The sequence below is a fragment of the Bos taurus genome, chromosome 19 (assembly GCF_002263795.3).
Source record: "Bos taurus isolate L1 Dominette 01449 registration number 42190680 breed Hereford chromosome 19, ARS-UCD2.0, whole genome shotgun sequence".
NCBI classification, from domain to species: Eukaryota; Metazoa; Chordata; class Mammalia; order Artiodactyla; family Bovidae; genus Bos; species Bos taurus.
This window is the reverse complement of record NC_037346.1, coordinates 46,321,303-46,339,165: the sequence shown is the minus strand read 5'-3', so window position 1 is coordinate 46,339,165 and position 17,863 is coordinate 46,321,303. Positions and strand designations below refer to the sequence as shown.

The 17,863-nt window shown below is 44.5% G+C and overlaps 1 protein-coding gene across 4 annotated transcripts in view; it reads right to left on the bottom strand.

The window, feature by feature from the left end:
* ITGB3 (integrin subunit beta 3) overlaps positions 1–16,521 on the bottom strand; it is a 69,859-nt gene extending 53,338 nt beyond the window's left edge. The window contains exon 1 of one of the 4 annotated variants that reach the window (XM_059877747.1): positions 16,254–16,521. In XM_059877747.1, the coding sequence (XP_059733730.1) occupies positions 16,254–16,395 (142 nt within the window). In that variant the 5' untranslated portion in view covers positions 16,396–16,521. Of the gene's footprint in view, positions 1–50; positions 483–8,562; positions 8,636–16,253 lie in introns of those variants that run through there. The other 3 variants (NM_001206490.3, XM_059877746.1, XM_059877745.1) reach the window with 3 other exon arrangements.
* Between the last annotated feature and the right edge of the window lie 1,342 nt (positions 16,522–17,863).

Genomic DNA, 17,863 nt, shown 5'->3' with positions numbered 1-17,863 from the left:
CAGCAGGGAAGCGGGAGGATGAATTGAGAGTAGCATTGATATATACACACTTAGCTGTTGTTGTTCAGTTGTTAAGTCGTGTCCAGCTCTTTTGCGATCCCATGGACTGTAGCCCACCAGGCTCCTCTGTACATGGGATTCTCCAGGCAAGAGTACTTGAGCGGGTTGGCATTTCCATCTCCAGGGGATCTCCCCGACCCACACTACCATGTGTAAATTGGATAGCCAGTGGGAAGCCACTGTATGGCACAAGGAGCTCAGCTCAGCACTCTGTGATGACCTAAAGGGACGGGATGGGTTGGGAGGGAGGCTCAAGAGGAAAGGAATATATGTATACATATAGCTGATTCACTTTGTCATATAGCAGAAACTAACTCAACAATGTAAAGCAATTATACTCCAATTTTAAAAATAGAAAAAAAAAATTAGTGGCTCCTCAGTAAATGTTGGTTTCCTTCCTCCTTACCTTCATGCCAATCACTTCCTGCACTAGGAATGCCCATCCCCACACATTCCCCACCCACCTCAGGGGCAGATGAGAGAGGGCCCTTGGTCTCTACAGGATACAGTGAAGAATCACTGGCCGGGAGACAGGAGCCCTCAGGGCTAGACTCCTCCAATGCCACAAAGCTAGCTGTATGATCTTGAGCAAGTCACTTTGCCTCTCAGGACCTCCCTTTCTGCTTCTCCATAAAACAAACAGGACTAAATTAGTGATTTTCACAGTGCAGCCAGCCCTGAACGTATATCTTCCAGGCAGAAAATATCAGTAGGCTAATCCTCTAGGAAGCCTAGCATCCCAGGGCCCAAGATCCCTCTAATTTTATACACATGTCTATTTCTTCCTAATGTCCTAACTAACTAACATTTCATTCAAATGCTGCATTTCAAGTTCTGGAAAATTTTATCAGCACAAGACCCACCTCCTATCTGACTCACTCAATATAGAAAAGAGGCAAGCCTGTACCAAGCTCTGTTTGAGGCCCAGCCAAGCAGTGCCCTTTTGGTGACCTCCTTAGCTTCTCTGGTGGCTCAGCTCGTAAAGAATCTGCCTGCAATGCAGGAGATGTGGGTTCGATCCCTGGGTCGGGAAGATCCCCGGAGAAGGGAAAGGCTACCCACTCCAGTATTCTAGCCTGGAAAATTCCATGAACTGTATAGTCCATGGGGACACAAAGAGTCGGACACGACTGAATGACTTTCACTTCACTTCACTTGGCATTTGACTGTTCAGTTTCATTACTTTCCTTCCTCCAGCTCATATCTTGTGGTCATATCTGCTATATCTGGTGGCACCAGCCCTTGCTGCCAGCCTGTCTTGGTAGGAAGGCAAATCGGTCCCACCATTTTGAGGACAATTTGGAAAAGCTATAAAAATTTGAATTTAAAATATTCGTGTCCTTTGACTCAGGAATTTTAGTTTAAGAAATTCAGCCTTAGAGACATTTGAACAAAGGTGCATAATAATGAACAAGGATGTCCCCTGCAGCTTTATCTGTAGTAAAAGATAATTGGGGGTGATCCCAATGACTACCAACAGGGACTTGGTTAAGAAAATTCAGATATATCCATATAATAATATGCCTTTGGGCTAGACTGACAGCTCTTGGAATAAACAGTAATAGAAAGCCATAAACTGATATAAAAAGATGCCCATGGTATATTATTAAGTGACAATGATGCAACTGTGAATGATTCTGCTTGAGAAACAACAATAAAGATAAATAATTATATACAGTGGAAATATACATGGGAAAATATTTCCTTAAAAATTTATTTATGGAAATAAAATTTCCATATACATAGGAAAGAATTCTGGAGTAACTGCCAACAGTGGTTATCTTACACCCATCATTTAAAAGTGGACATTTAATTTCCAAATACATGGGATTTTTAAAGTATCTTTGATATTAATTTCTCATTTAAATGCTTTCTTCTCTGCAATCACCCTCTGTGTCTCTTTAGTCTTCTAACTTTATTGAAGCTTTCAATAGCTAAGTCAAGGATCTCTCTTGGTAAATGTCACACTGCACTTGAAAATATGTTGGCTATCTTCAAATATCTCGATATTGATCTCTAACATAATTCCACAATAATAAAAGAACAGACTCTGCATGATTTCAATACTTTTAGACCTGAAATGTTTGTACCTGATCTTATGTCTCTGGATATGTTTCAGTGTCTCCTGGTTTCTGGTCTATGGGAACTTGACTAGAATTTGTACCCCACTGTTGTGTGAAAATTTTATAAATCTTTTTTTTAATTTTTAAAATTTATTTATTTTTTAATTGAAGGATAATTGCTTTACAGAATTTTGTTTTTTTCTGTCTGTAGAAATCTTAATTATGTTGAATTGCTTCATAGTGCTTTTCAGGTCTACTTCTGTTTATTCATTCTATTAATTTTTGAGAGTTTGATATGAAACTCCAACTAAAAATCTTAATTTATCTACTTAAAAAATAAGTGCAATATACAGTGGAACTATATGTAACGTTGTTCTATTTTCCAAGTCTCCTGTAAATATGTTATCATAATTTCATAATTTAAAAAATAAAAAACTATAATTCAAAAAAAATTTTTAAGTGGTTATCTTTAAGGACAAGACTACAAGGCACTTGTACTTTTTACATTATTCTATATTTGCACTGCTTGACTTTTTTGTAATTTATTTTTTGGTCATGGAGCGAGGTTTGCAGGATCTTAGTTCTCTGACAAGGGATTAAACCTGGACCACCGCCATGAAAGCCCTGAGTCCTAACCACTGGATGGACAGGGAATTCCACTGACTTTTTTTTTTCCCCCCACAAAAAGTTGAATTACTTTTATAAGCTAAAAAAAAAAAAAAACTATATATATATATATACACATATATATAAAGCTATTTTTACATATCCTCTGTTCTGCCTCAGTCTCTAGATTTGCATTCATTTAAATGTAGGTTCTCCAGAGCATGCCAGGCTCTATACAAATGAGCACCTTCAGTGTCAAAACCTGGTAACCTCTTGGAATCCCAAAGCTCAAGGGAAACTCCAGAAGAAACTCGGTCCAGCCCATTCCCACAGTCCTCAGGAAACTCCTAGGGGAGAGTGTGGTCTGTTCTCAACCTGTAGGAGTCCTAGAAGGAGACACCACACTCCCCTACCACTCTGGTGCGCTCATCAGTCACTCAGTCGTGTCAGACTCTTTGCAACACGTGCAGTGTAACCTGCCAGGCTCCTCTGCCCTGGGACTTCCCAGCCAAGAATACTGGAATGGGTTGCCATTTCCTACTTCAGGGGATCTTCTGGACCCAGGGATCGAACCAGGGTCTCCTAAGTCTCCGGCATTGACAGACAGGTTCTTCACCACTGAGCCGCTCGGAAAGCCCACTTGACTGTGTGTTTGTCAAAACGCACAGAACTGAACACCTACAAAGAACGCACTTCACTGTACATAAATTATACTTCAATAAACTTAAAAAAAAAAAAAAGTGTTCCTGGTGATACTGTGCATGGAGAGAAAGGCAGATTTTATCAATTCTTTGCTGCAGAGTCTCCCATTTGAAAAACACCAGCAGTTTACTCCCAAGAAGGACAGGCAGCTTCATTCCTCTGCTTCCACTTGCTTTTCCACTCGTGACCTGAGCTTCATCAGCCACGATAACCACTCCACTCAGAAAGGGCCAGGGGTCAGGAGTGAAGCAGCAGGCCAGCTCTGTGGGCAGCAGAGGGGGATGGGTCAAACTAAGCGGTCGATCCCCGAAGCTGCTCAGTCATTCCCTCAGTTAATTGTCTGTCTGCTGATTCATGAGTTGTGGTTCCTGCAGGCATGCTTTCTGGCTATTCCTGCCAAAAAGGACAGAAGGAGTCTTGGGTCTGGGAGGGAATGATAACCAGAGATCTTGAGCTGGGTGGGGAGTTGCAGAGGAGGAATTTCTACTAGGAAAGTCCAGAGTCATATCCTAACTCCCCCTCCTCCCCCTGCCTCCTTGTCTCATTTATGCTGTCCCCAGGAGACCTCTGCCACTCACACTCACAATTTTGGAGTGAGTTTCACAATTTCACAAACTGTGAGATTTCCACCAATTTCACAAGGTGGAAAGGAGAAAGTTGCCCTCCCATGCATATTCCCCCAGAAGACAAGGACAAAGGCAGACACTTCACAGATGATCCCCTGAGTTTCCAGGACCTTCAGAGGAGAGGTCTAAATGGCACAAGAGTGTTGGGGTCCAAGTGCCCAAAGAACTCATGGTCTCGACTGTATTCTAATATCCTCCAGAATGCCCAGAGGGAGTATTTGAGGATCGTCTATGAATGAATGCAGATATTCAAATATTGGATATCTTAAGGTGAGGCACATCTCAAGATGCCTTTCCATAGGTACGTATTTTGTACCTATGTACCACTGCACATAGAGGACTGAACAAAGTAGGCGGATCCTTCTTCTCAAATCCTGTGAATGTATTTTACTTTCCTCTTTTCCCAGGGACAGGACTTAAAGTTTTCTTGTGGATAAAGCAAATGTATGGGGTGAGACCCCTCACTCCCCCTTGGGCTCTTCTGTGAGCTCTTGCTGGGTCAGAGCAGCTGAGATATACCAATGCAGAATGGGTTGAAATAAGGAAGAGTCCCTGGAGGAGGGCATAGCAATGCATTTCAGTATTCTTGCCTGGAGAATTCCATGGACAGAGGAGCTTGGCAGCCTATAGTCCATAGGGTCACAAAGAGTCGGACACGATCAAAGTGACTTAGCACTTATGCACACCCCTATCACAGAAGCGTGGGTCTCATTCTAGGAACTTGAATTGTATGCATGGATGAAGCACTAACAGTCTAACCTCCAAAACACTGTAGTTACCATGGACAAGAAAAATAATGACAGGAGTGGTTAACATTTATTGAAAACTTATTTTGTGCCTTTATTTCATTTAATCGGTACAATTGTAGAAGTACTAATTCCTCCACTCTATAGAGGAGGAAACAGAGGACGTAAGAGATTAAGTCACTTGTCCAAGGTAAAACAGATAATGAGGAAAAATTAAGAACTACACCCACATCTAGTGGCAGCCTGGATGAGAGGGGAGTTTGGGGGAGAATGGATACATGTATACATTTGAGTCCCTTTGCTGTCCATTTGAAACTATCACAACATTGTTAAGCAGCTATCAGATCAGATCATTCGCTCAGTCGTGTCCGACTCTTTTCGACCCCATGAATCGCAGCACGCCAGGCCTCATACGCCAATACAAATAAAATGTTAAAAAAAAAAAAAAAAGAATTAAACCCACATTTGATTGGCTTTAAACCATAGCTGGACCCCCCAAGTGGTACTAATGGTAAAGAACTCACCTGCCAATGTAGGAGGCTCAAGAGATGCAGGTTTGATCCATGGGTCAAGAAGATCCCCTGGGGGAGGGCAAGGCAACCCACTCCAGTATTCTTACCTGGAGAATTCCACAGACCAGAGGAGCCTGACGGGCTACAGTCCATAGAGTTGCAAAGAGTCAGACATGACTGAAGTGACTTAGCACGCACACATTCAAACCACAGCTGTCCCTTTCCCCAGCCAAAAATCCCCCTACTATGTCTCTCCAGGCTCTGAGAGTTCCTTTCAGCTGGAGAGTTTTAGATTATAAATTCAGGAGGAGAAATCAGCACCTCAGCTCAGAGCTAATCAAATTAGAAAACAAACCTGTTATTCAGTAGGTCTTAGGTTAGAATAAAGGCCCATATTTGGGGAAGCCACAAAACCCAATATTTCTTGAGTGAAGTTAAAAAGATCATCTTTGCACATGAATTTCAAAACTCAAATCTACCACCAAACCACGTCTCTTCTCCCCTTACCAGACTCTCCCACCCTGGGACAGCCTTTCTGTGACATCCCCATCTAGTCTGTGTCCCTTCGACACTGTGTTCCAACAGAGCTCTCCTACTTTCATCCTGTATCTGCCTCCCAGGGATCTGATGATCCCTGCAACCCAGTCATAAACACTCGAGTAAGGAGGGTGTGAAATATAACCGAAAATTTAATTTATTTATTTGGCTGCACTGGGTCTTACTTGAGGCATGCAGGATCTTTAGTGGCGGCAAGTGAATTCTTAACTGCAGCATGTGGGATCTAGTTCCCCAACCAGGGATCAAACCTGTGCCCCTTGCGATGGGAACCCAAAGTCAGCCACTGGACCACCAGGGAAGTCCCGAGCCCATACTCTTAAATATGACTCTACCCTGCCTCTCAATGGTTCTCTGGGGTTAGCTAGCTCAGCATAGCCCATCACCACTCTGGAATCACTCCAATCAGTTATGAACCTGTGAACAGATCCCCAAGAGAATAATTAATGTAAACTTAGGTATGTCAGCGCAGTAGAATCCTATACAGATCATTACAACTGTGTAAACCAGATCAACAAAAAGTATACTAAAAGCGAGGGGTGGAGAGAAAGACAGCAAAATAACAAATGCACTCTTCATCTTCACCAGCTGAGCCAAGCACCATGCTAGACTCTATCTCATATTATCTTACTTCTGAAACTGTAAAAATACATAATGATTAGATTCAGAAATCATTCAGAAATTCAGAAAACTGTAGACGTGAAAAGAAGGTAAAAAATGTTTTAAGTTCACGGAAGCAGGCATTGCTGCAGGAGAACGCCGAGTTGCCTCCAGACGTCTCCATTCAGACAGCATCTGAACCAAGGCTCTAACCTCTCCCAGGGTGGAATGCTGGAGATTCATAATTCTGGGCCATAGTCATCGGGCCACTCACTGCAGGCTAAAGATATCAGTTGACTTGTTTGAGCATCTACTACATGGGAAGCTTCTGCAGCAATAACTTAAACAGACCCCTATGTATTATCTGTAACTCCTTCATCAAGTTGTGGATCATAAATTGTGGTGATGATCTCATGAGTCTATACTTATCTCAAAATTCAAGTCATATACATTAAATATATACAGCTTTTAAAATGTGGATCCTACCTCAATAAAGTGTTGTTTTTTTTAAGATACTGTTGCCCTATCCTGGACAATCTGTTATACATACAGGAGTCTTAAAGGAAGTCATCCAGTATTTCCTGACGCATTTAGCAATAAATCTTAACCTTCTGTAGGATCTAAATTGTCTTACCATGAAAATGTGAAATTGAAAGTCACTCAGTCCTGTCCGATTCTTTGCGACCTCATGGACTATACAGTCCATGGAATTCTCCAGGCCAGAATACTGGAGTGGGTAGCCTCTCCCTTCTCCAGGGGACCTTCCCAACCCAGGGATGGAAACCAGGTCTCCCACATTGCAGGCAGATTCTTTACCAGCTGAGCCACAAGGGAAGCCCAAGAAAATTGGGAGTGGGTAGCCTGTCCATTCCTGACCCAGGAATCGAACCAGGGTCTCCTGCATTGCAGATGGATTCTTTACCAACTGAGCTATCAGAGAAGCCCAAAGCTGGCTTGGTAGTACTGAATTCTTTTAGCTTTTGCTTGTCTGTAAAGCTTTTGATTTTCCATTGAATCTGAATGACAGCCTTGCTGGTAGAATATTCTTGTTTGCAGATTTTCCCCTTTCATCACTTGAAACATATTGTGCCACTTCCTTCTGGTCTGCAGAGTTTCTGCTGAAAAATTAGCTGGTAACCCTACGGCTGGGAGGTACTACTCTTTGCACTAAAAGTAGGTATATGCACACTTGTGCGTCCTCTGCAGAGAAACGCCGCAGTGGACCAAGAGACAGAGTTCTCCCTGGGAGGGTCACCCGGGTACCAGAAAGACCACGGGCAGCAACCTGGGCTGTGCCCCTCCCAGCACCAATGAGGTCGAATGCCAACTGCCCTGGCAGCTGATAGTGCGTGTGCGGCAGCAAAAGAGACAAAGCCAGGGAGCCAAGCCAGCTCCGGGGACCCCTGGCGAGGCTGTTGGCCCACAGTGGAGAGTGTTCGGATGCTGGGTTTGTCCCGGAAGCGGAGGCTACTGCCCCCACCCTAGGACACTGTAGGAGGTAGAGCTCTCGTCCTCCTCCTAATCGCTCCCGCGGGGAGCCTCCAAGTAAAAACTAAATACACAAAAACTTGGGATAAAGTGTACACAAAGAGAAAGAGAAATGACGAGTAACCGGTAAGTCTGCGCGCGCACGCTCTCGTTTGAGAAGGGACAACCGCATCCCTCTGCAAACGCAGGGGAACAGCACCGGGAAGCTCGCCCGGGCTCCGGAAGCCACTCTGCCTTCGCACGGCCGGGACCACCTGCGAGGCGCGCAGCCGGGACTGAACTCCGGGCTCAGAGATGCGCCCACCGCGCCGCTCACGTGGAGATCGCCCGGGACAGCCGCCTAACTCGGCTTAAGAGTTAGTTGGGTGTCCCGGTGGACAAGCCCCTAGGTAGTGGCTCGCCCTGGCCGCAGTGGAGCCCGGAAGGTCCCCAGCTCCCAGCTCCGACGGCTCCAGCCTGGCCCCGCGCACTCTGAGCGCAGGGGCGCAGGACCCACCCGACCGACTTCCCCGCTCAACGTCTGCTCTGTACACTCGGCCGCGGCAGGACGCGCGGCGCGGCTCACCCGAGACCTGGGTCCCCACCGCGCGGGAGCCCCACTCACCTCCGACGCCGACGCCCGCCAGCGCCCCCACCACCAGCACCGCTGCCCAGAGCCGCCGCGCTCGCATCTCGTCTGCCCGCCGCCGCGCTCTGTCTCAGCAGCGTCCTCCCACCCCACAGCGAGCGGCGGCGCCCGCGGCCGCTTTTCCCGGGGCCGGAGGGGAGGGGACGCGGTGGGTGGGACGCAACGGGGCGGGCCGTGAACTGGAGCTCCCTCCCCTCCGGCCTTTCTGCGGACCCTCCACCGCAGGGCGGGAAGTGGGAAACCGCCGCTCCTCTCTGCCGCTGCGGCTCAGCACGCGAGGATCGCCTTGCGGGTACGCAAGGCAAGATTGGGACCCCAGGGAGGTCGAGGGCGCATCCTCCGGAGACATCCTGGCCCCACGGTCCGCATCGGGCACTTGGTATGCTTAGAAAAGTCAGGAGCTTGTGGTCTCTCTCTTCGGAGACACCCAAACGGCTTTTCTTTCTCTAGAGTTCCTCGGGCACCTGCCCTCTGTACCTTGACCTTTGGTCATTGATACGTTCATTCATTTAATTGACAAACCTGCTGAACACCTACTCTGTGCCAGGCACCGGTTTAGTCCTTTATTATTCACTAATATTTATCTTGGGTTAGTTTGGTTTTCCAGTAAACAGTAAACCTCTTGAAGACAAGACCGCATCTGAAGCTTGTGTAAGCACTTAATGCCCATAAAAGACCTTTCTCTGCAAATAGGTGCTTCCACGGAGTAAGCACAGTATCTGATAAACATTTCAAGACAGTCTGCACTGCACTCAAACTCACAGGCTTTGGAGCTTTATCTTATTCTCTTCAAAGGCCTCCTGCCTCCCTGGATTCCTACTTATGGGTCTCTGGGTCCTCCACAAACTAGAAACTTCAGGAAGCTCAAAGGGGACAATGCTAGGACTGTGAGCAGGAGGCCACCACAGATAGGAGCTGGTGCAGGCTGCCTCAATAGGAAGCTCTAAGGATAATTAAAAACAAGGCCTGAGAACTTCTCTGGTGGTCCAGTGGTTAGGAATCCGCTTGCCAATGCAGGGGCTTCCCTGGTGGTTCAACTAATATAGAATCTGCCTGCAAAGTGGGAGACCTGAGTTCAAACCCTGGGTTGGGAAGATCCCCTGGAGAAGGGAAACGCTACCCACTCCAGTATTCTTGCCTGGAGAATTCCATGGACTGTATAGTCCCCATTTCATGGACACGAATGAGTGTCAGACACGACTGAGTGACTTTCACTTTCACTTGCCATTGCAAGGGACCTGGGTTCGTTCTCTGGTTCTCTGGTCCAGGAACCAAGTTCCCACATGCAGCTAAGCCAGTACCCGGCAATGACTGAGCCCTGGAGCCCTAGAGCGTTGGTTCTGCAACAGGAGAAGCCACCTCAATGAGAAGCCCACACAATGCAACTAGAGAGTAGCCCCCTCTTGAAAAAACTGCAACTTGGGATAGCCCATACTATGATAGCCATACTCAGCAACAAAGAGCTGTGACCCAGAGCAGCCCCCAAATTTTTAAAAACGAAGAAAAGAAAAGAAAAGAAAAAGCCCCGAGGCATCAGGCAGGATTTGGAGTCTCTCCAGCTGTTGGGCTCCTCCAAAGCCTTCCAGGCTGTCCTTGGGCTTCCCTAAGCCCTCTCCTGAGACTACAAGATACCTGGAAACACCCTGCCTCAGGTCTCCAGCCTCACCTCCAATCCTAGCTCAAAAAGATATGTAACGTTCCCAAACACTCCTCGCCTTTCTGTCTGACTGATCTTACTTCCTTTTTCCACCTGGAAAATTCCACTTATCTTACAGAATGGCTCAGATGTCACCTCTTCCATATAACCATGTCTGATTCCCCCCTTCCTTCTGCCCCACCCTCAGCAGAGATAGGCATTTCCTCCTCAGACCTCTCAAACACTAGGAAAAAGAAGAGCACACATCAGTAGAAGTGTCATTAGTAATTTGCAAGGGGGCAGGGGAGGAGCCACCCACAAAGGGTCGCTGGGCTTCCTGACCTGAGCTCCATACACTTTTCCTAAATGCTGGAAGGCCTCTAGGTCAGAAGCCACTTTAACAGTGTTGCCATTGCCCTGGATCAAAATCCAGATCACACAGGTTTCATCTCCGCCTAGATGTTTACTTATTTGCTTCATTCTCATGTATAAACTGTTAGGTAGGTAGAATAGGGAAAAGGAGTCCAAAATGGCGGTGGCTAAAAGACAAGGAAAGTCCGAGGACCAGAGTGAAGACTTCAGGCAGAACAAACAGAACAAACAGCACTCCTGGCTAAGCCCAATTTGCATAGGGCAGGCCCAGGTGGAGGAAAAAAACATATAAAAGGATGAGCCAAAGCGCTTTCTCACGGACTCTCTCTCCCACGTGCATGCGCTCTTTTCTCTCTCTCTCTCTCTCTCTCTCTCTCATTCTCCTGCTATCTTCTATCTTCTAAATAAAATAGAGCCGTAACACTGATTTGCCTAAGAGCTGTAGCACGGTTTAGGAGCGAGGACCTCTTACCTTAACCAGAGGTCTTCGGGAATCTGAGACTGGGCTGTGTGAGCTTTCTGCTGAGTTCGTTTATCGCTGTCCCGGTTTCCAGCACGATGGGCCTTCCCATGCACTGGGTTTCTTCGCCTTCCGCTTCTAGCGCGGGAGCTTCTCTCAGGTGGGCTCCTGCTGTGCTTGGCCTCTTCCATGCAGAGGTTGTTTCAGCCAGGTTAAATCCGAGTCACAGCAGCATAGATGTCACGCGAGTGTATGTTCTTCGGTTCTTTGTCTTGTCACAACAAAGATTTGGAGCAACGGACATTAAAGCCCTCAGTGTGTCACAGCTCTCGGGTCTTGGACAAACCGTGCTACAGCTCTTAGGCAAATCAGTCTTTTAATTTCATGGCTGCAGTCACCATCTGCAGTGATTTTGGAGCCCAGAAAAATAAAGTCTGACACTGTTTCCACTGTTTCCCCATCTATTTCCCATGAAGTGATGGGACCGGATGCCATGATCTTCGTTTTCTGAATGTTGAGCTTTAAGCCAACTTTTTCACTCTCCTCTTTCACTTTCATCAAGAGGCTTTTGAGTTCCTCTTCACTTTCTGCCATAAGGGTGGTGTCATCTGCATATCTGAGGTTATTGATATTTCTCCCGGCAATCTTGATTCCAGCTTGTGTTTCTTCCAGTCTGGCGTTTCTCATGATGTACTCTGCATAGAAGTTAAATAAGCAGGGTGACAATATACAGCCTTGACGTACTCCTTTTCCTATTTGGAACCAGTCTATTGTTCCATGTCCAGTTCTAACTGTTGCTTCCTGACCAGCATACAAATTTCTCAAGAGGCAGATCAGGTGGTCTGGTATTCCCATCTCTTTCATAGTTTTCCACAGTTTATTGTGATCCACACAGTCAAAGAACAAAAGAGTCCAAAATGCAGTACTTGGATGCAATCTCAAAAACGACAGAATGATCTCTGTTCATTTCCAAGGCAAACCATTCAATATCACAGTAATCCAAGTCTATGCCCCAATCAGTAACGCTGAAGAAGCTGAAGTTGAACGGTTCTATGAAGACCTACAAGACCTTTTAGAACTAACACCCAAAAAAGATGTCCTTTTCATTATAGGCAACTGGAATGCAAAAGTAGGAAGTCAAGAAACACCTGGACTAACAGGCAAATTTGGCCTTGGAATATGGAATGAAGCAGGGCAAAGACTAATAGAGTTTTGCCAAGAAAATGCACTGGTCATAACAAACACCCTCTTCCAACAACACAAGAGAAGACTCTATACATGGACATCACCAGATGGTCAACACCTAAATCAGATTGATTATATTCTTTGCAGCCAAAGATGGAGAAGCTCTATACAGTCAGCCAAAACAAGACCAGGAGCTGACTATGGCTCAGACCATGAACTTCTTATTGCCAAATTCAGACTTAAATTGAAGAAAGTAGGGAAAACCACTAGACCATTCAGGTATGACCTAAATCAAATCCCTTATGATTATACAGTGGAAGTGAGAAGTAGATTTAAGGGCCTAGATCTGATAGATAGAGTGCCTGATGAACTATGGACGGAGGTTTGTGACATTGTACAGGAGACAGGGATCAAGACCATCCCCCCATGGAAAAGAAATGCAGAAAAGCAAAATGGCTGTCTGGGGAGGCCTTACAAATAGCTGTGAAAAGAAGAGAAGTGAAAAGCAAAGGAGAAAAGGAAAGATACAAACATCTGAATGCAGAGTTCCAAAGAATAGCAAGAAGAGATAAGAAAGCCTTCTTCAGCGATCAATACAAAGAAATAGAGGAAAACAACAGAATGGGAAAGACTAGAGATCTCTTCAAGAAAATCAGAGATACCAAAGGAACATTTCATACAAAGATGGGCTTGATAAAGGACAGAAATGGTATGGACCTAACAAAAGCAGAAGATATTAAGAAGAGATGGCAAGAATACACAGAAGAACTGTACAAAAAAGATCTTCACAACCCAAATAATCATGATGGTGTGATCACTGACCTAGAGCCAGACATCCTGGAATGTGAAGTCAAGTGGACCTTAGAAAGCATCACTATGAACAAAGCTAGTGGAGGTGATGGAATTCCAGTTGAGCTATTCCAAATCCTGAAAGATGATGCTGTGAAAGTGCTGCACTCAATATGCCAGCAAATTTGGAAAACTCAGCAGTGGCTAAGGGATGGGAAAGGTCAGTTTTCATTCCAATCCCAAAGAAAGGCAATGCCAAAGAATGCTCAAACTACCGCACAATTGCACTCATCTCACACGCTCGTAAAGTAATGCTCAAAATTCTCCAAGCCAGGCTTCAGCAATATGTGAACCCTGAACTTCCTGATGTTCAAGCTGGTTTTAGAAAAGGCAGAGGAACCAGAGATCAAATTGCCAACATCCGCTGGATCATGGAAAAAGCAAGAGAGTTCCAGAAAAACATCTATTTCTGCTTTAGTTCCCCAACCAGGGCCCTCATCAGTGAAAGCACGTAGTCTTAACCACTAGACTACCAAGGAATTCCCATCATTTATATTCTTGTTTCCTTGTCTTTTCCCTCTGGGTTTTTGTTTTTTTTTTTAATCATTTACATTTACAGAAGAGTTTCAAAATATTCAGTTCCCTTTTATTCTTCACTCAGTTTCTCCTACTATCAGCATTTTGTATTACCATATTATAATTATTGAACACAGGAAGCTCAGTTCAGTTCAGTTCAGTCCCTCAGTCGTGTCAGACTCTTTGCGACCCCATGAATCACAGCACGCCAGGCATCCCTGTCCATCACCATCTCCCAGAGTTCACTCAAACTCATGGCCATCGAGTCGGTGATGCCATCCAGCCATCTCATCCTCTGTAGTCCCCTTCTCCTCCTGCCCCCAATCCCTCTCAGCATCAGGGTCTTTTCCAATGAGTCAACTCTTCACATGAGGTGGCCAAAGTATTGGAGTTTCAGCTTTAGCATCAGTCCTTCCAATGAACACCCAGGACCAATCTCCTTTAGGATGGACTAGTTGGATCTCTTTGCAGTCCAAGGGACTCTCAAGAATCTCCTCTAACACAACAGTTCAAAAGCATCAATTCTTCGGCGCTCAGCTTTCTTCACAGTCCAACTCTCACATCCATACATGAACTCCTTATTGCCAAATTCAGACTTAAATTGAAGAAAGTGGGGAAAACCACTAGACCATTCAGGTATGACCTAAATCAAATCCCTTATGATTATACAGTGGAAGTGAGAAGTAGATTTAAGGGCCTAGATCTGATAGACAGAGTACCTGATGAGCCTTGGATGGAGGTTTGTGACATTGTACAGGAGACAGGGATCAAGACCGTCCCCATGGAAAAGAAATGCAAAAAAGCAAAATGGCTGTCTGAGGAGGCCTTACAAATAGCTGTGAAAAGAAGAGAAGCGAAAAGCAAAGGAGAAAAGGAAAGATATAAACATCTGAATGCAGAGTTCCAAAGAATAGCAAGAATAGAGAAAAAAGCCTTCCTCAGCGATCAATGCAAATAGAGGAAAACAACAGAATGAGAAAGACTAGAGATCTCTTCAAGAAAATTAGAGATACCAAGGGAACATTTCATGCAAAGATGGGCTCAATATAGGACAGAAATGGTATGGACCTAACAGAAGCAGAAGATATTAAGAAGAGGTGGCAAGAATACACAGAAGAACTGTACAGGAAGCTCAGTATGATACTATTAACTAATCTAGACACAATATTTGAATTTTGCCAATATTCCACTAATGTCCTTTTTCTAAGATCCAATCCAGGATCCCATATTGTATTGTTACCATGTTTCCTTAGTGTCCTTCAATCTATGACCTTTTCTCAGTCTTTCTTTTCTTTCATCACCTTGACAGTTTTGTGTCAATTATTAGGCCAGTTATGGTGTAGTATTCTTGCCTGGAGCATCGCTTGGACAGAGGAGCCTGGTGAGCTACAGTCCACAGGGTCACGAGGAGTTGGGCATGACTTCTACATGCCCAACATGTAGAAGTCCTACATGGTGTAGGACAGCCCTCACTCTGGGTTTGTCTGGTGTTTTCTCATGAGTGTATTGAAGCTTCTAAGCAAGAATATCACAAAAAGTGTGTGCTTTGTCATTACCTTATACCAGGCGATGTGTGTGTAGGCATGTGTGTGGGGGAGGCAGGTGTTCAGTCATTAAGTTGTGTTTGACATAACAATGAATCTTATTGCTTACGATGTTAACTTTGATCACATGGTGAAGGTGATGTCTGCCAGGTTTCTTCACTATAGAATAACGATTTTGCTCTTTGTAAGTAATCAATATTTTCTGGGAAGATACTTCAATTTTATGCAAATATCCTGTTTCTCTTCCTACTTTCACCCACTAATTTCAGCATCCATCAATAGTTCTTGATTGCAATTAATTAGTTAGTGTGATATTGGTTAATAGTGATTTTTTTATTTCCATTTTTCCTTCTATAGCTGTTAACTAGTATTCCACAGTAAGGAAGACCTGTTCTCTTCTCTCTCATTTTTAAAATTCAGTGTGAATTTGTGGGTATTTATTTTATTCTATGAATTATAACACAAAACTATCATAACTTATTTTGTTGCCCAGATTGTCTCAGATTTGTTTCTAGCTGCTTTTAAGTTAACTCTTTTATCAGTTTTTTTAGCAGTTTGATTATAAGATGAATAGGTGCTTTTCTTCTTCACCAACTTGAGATTGGTGGACTCCTGAATGGTTTTTGTTGCTGTTACATTCAGTCACTAAGTTATATCTGACTCTTCATGACCCCATGGGCTGCAGCACACCAGGCTTCCCTGTCCCTCACTCTCTCCCAGAATTTGCCCAAGTTCACGTCCATTGAATTGGTGATGCTATCCAACCATCTCATCCTCTGCCACCCTCTTCTCCTTATGTAGAAAGAGAAAGAAAGAGATATCATTCAGCTGTGTCTGACTCTTTGTGGCCCCATGGACTGTAGCCTATCAGGCTCCTCTGTCCATGGGATTTTCCAGGCAAGAGTACTGGGGTGGGTTGCCATTTCCTTCTCCAGGGGATCTTCCTGACCCAGGGATCGAACCCAGGTCTCCCACATTGCAGGCAGATGCTTTACTGTCTAAGCCACCAGGGAAGACATTGTAAGTGGTTTATTTTTCACCAAATATAGGAACTCCTTAGCAATTACGTCTTCCAATATTTTTTCTGCCCATTCTCTCTCCTTACCTTCTGAAACTCCAATTATACGTTTTCTTGTTGTTTTCGTACTAAGTCGAGTCCGACTCTTTCGCAACCCTATGGACTGTAACCCGCCAGGTTCCTCTGTCCATGAGATTTCCCAGGCAAGAAGACTGGAGTGGGTCGCCATTTCCTTCCCCAGGGTATCATCCTGACCCAGAGATCAAACTTGCACCTCCTGCATCGCAGGCAGATTCTTTACCTCTGAGCCACCAGAGAAGCCCACACGTATTTTAGATATCATCTAAAATAAACTATCCTACAGGTCACTGAGACTCCAGGTTTTTTAAACCACTTAGTTGTTTGCTTTTTGATTAAATAGTAATCTCTGTTTAAGTTTCCCAACTCTTTCTTTTCCAGTCTCTATTATGCTGTTAAGCCCATTATGTTTTAAGTTCTAGAATTTTCCCATGCTTCTCTTTCACAGTTTCACTTTCTCTGCAGAGATTCCCCATATCTTCAATAATTATGTCTATATTTTCCTTTATGTCCTTAAACATGATTATAACCAGTATTCTAAAATTCCAGTCTGCTAATTCTAGCTCATCTCAGGAACTGTATACCTTTATTGCTTTTAAAAAAATGGTGGGTCCCAAGTTCCTGCTTATTCACATGTATAGTAATATTAGATTATATATGAACATTGTGACTTATTCATTTCAGAGTTTATGTTGTCTTCCCTCGAGGAGAACTGAGTTTAGTTCTATTAGACAAATTATTGGCAGGTTATCTTGACAGAATGGTTTTATTCTTTTTCAGGGAGAGCTGGTCATTTCAAATTCTATCCTTAATCTTAGAGAGCGTGTTTGTGTGTATGTGTCTGTAGAACGTGGTCCTTACTCCTAAGGTGTGGACATTCTGTATCATCTAAGCTGTATCACCAAGTTGTTTAGTGAGACCTTTTCCTTCTGACTGGGCTAAAACTCCGTCTCTAAGCCATGTGCCACCTCTAGTGTTCTCTTCAGCTCTCTGCTGCTCTCCGCTAAGCCTTATAGAGTCTCACTGTGTGCTTGCACAGCTCGGCCTTTGTCCAAAGACCATAGAGATCACCCATGCGGACTTCTGGGGGCACCCCTCTGTTCAGCTTCCCCCTCTCTAAAAGCCCTTTCATAAATTACAGCTTTCTCAGAGGCCCTGAACTCTAATCTATGCTTTTTCACCTCAGTGAGACCAGCATGCCCTTATTAGGCTCCACCTTCTCCCACTGCATTCCAGAAAGCTCCCCCAGGCCAAAAAGCTCGGCAAATGTAGAACTCCCACCTCATGTGTTTCCCTTCCCACAAGGATTATAATTCTGCTAGCCATAGTCCATGTCTAAAGCAGTTTCTCAAATATTGTGCCTGAATATATTCTTGTTTATTGTGGGAGAGTGAGTTCCATACCAGTCACTTTGTCATAGTCAGGAGCAGAAGTTCCGTGATTATTTTCCATCTCTGCCTCTCCCATCATCACCTCTCTCTGGTAGACAGTGAGATCCTTGAGCACAGGGACAGTAGCTTTTTATCTTTATATTACTCAGTAGACCCTCAATAAATAAAATAATTTCTTCCTACTTTTTACCTTCTTAGCAGCCCTTGATGGTTAATGTTAAAAAATTG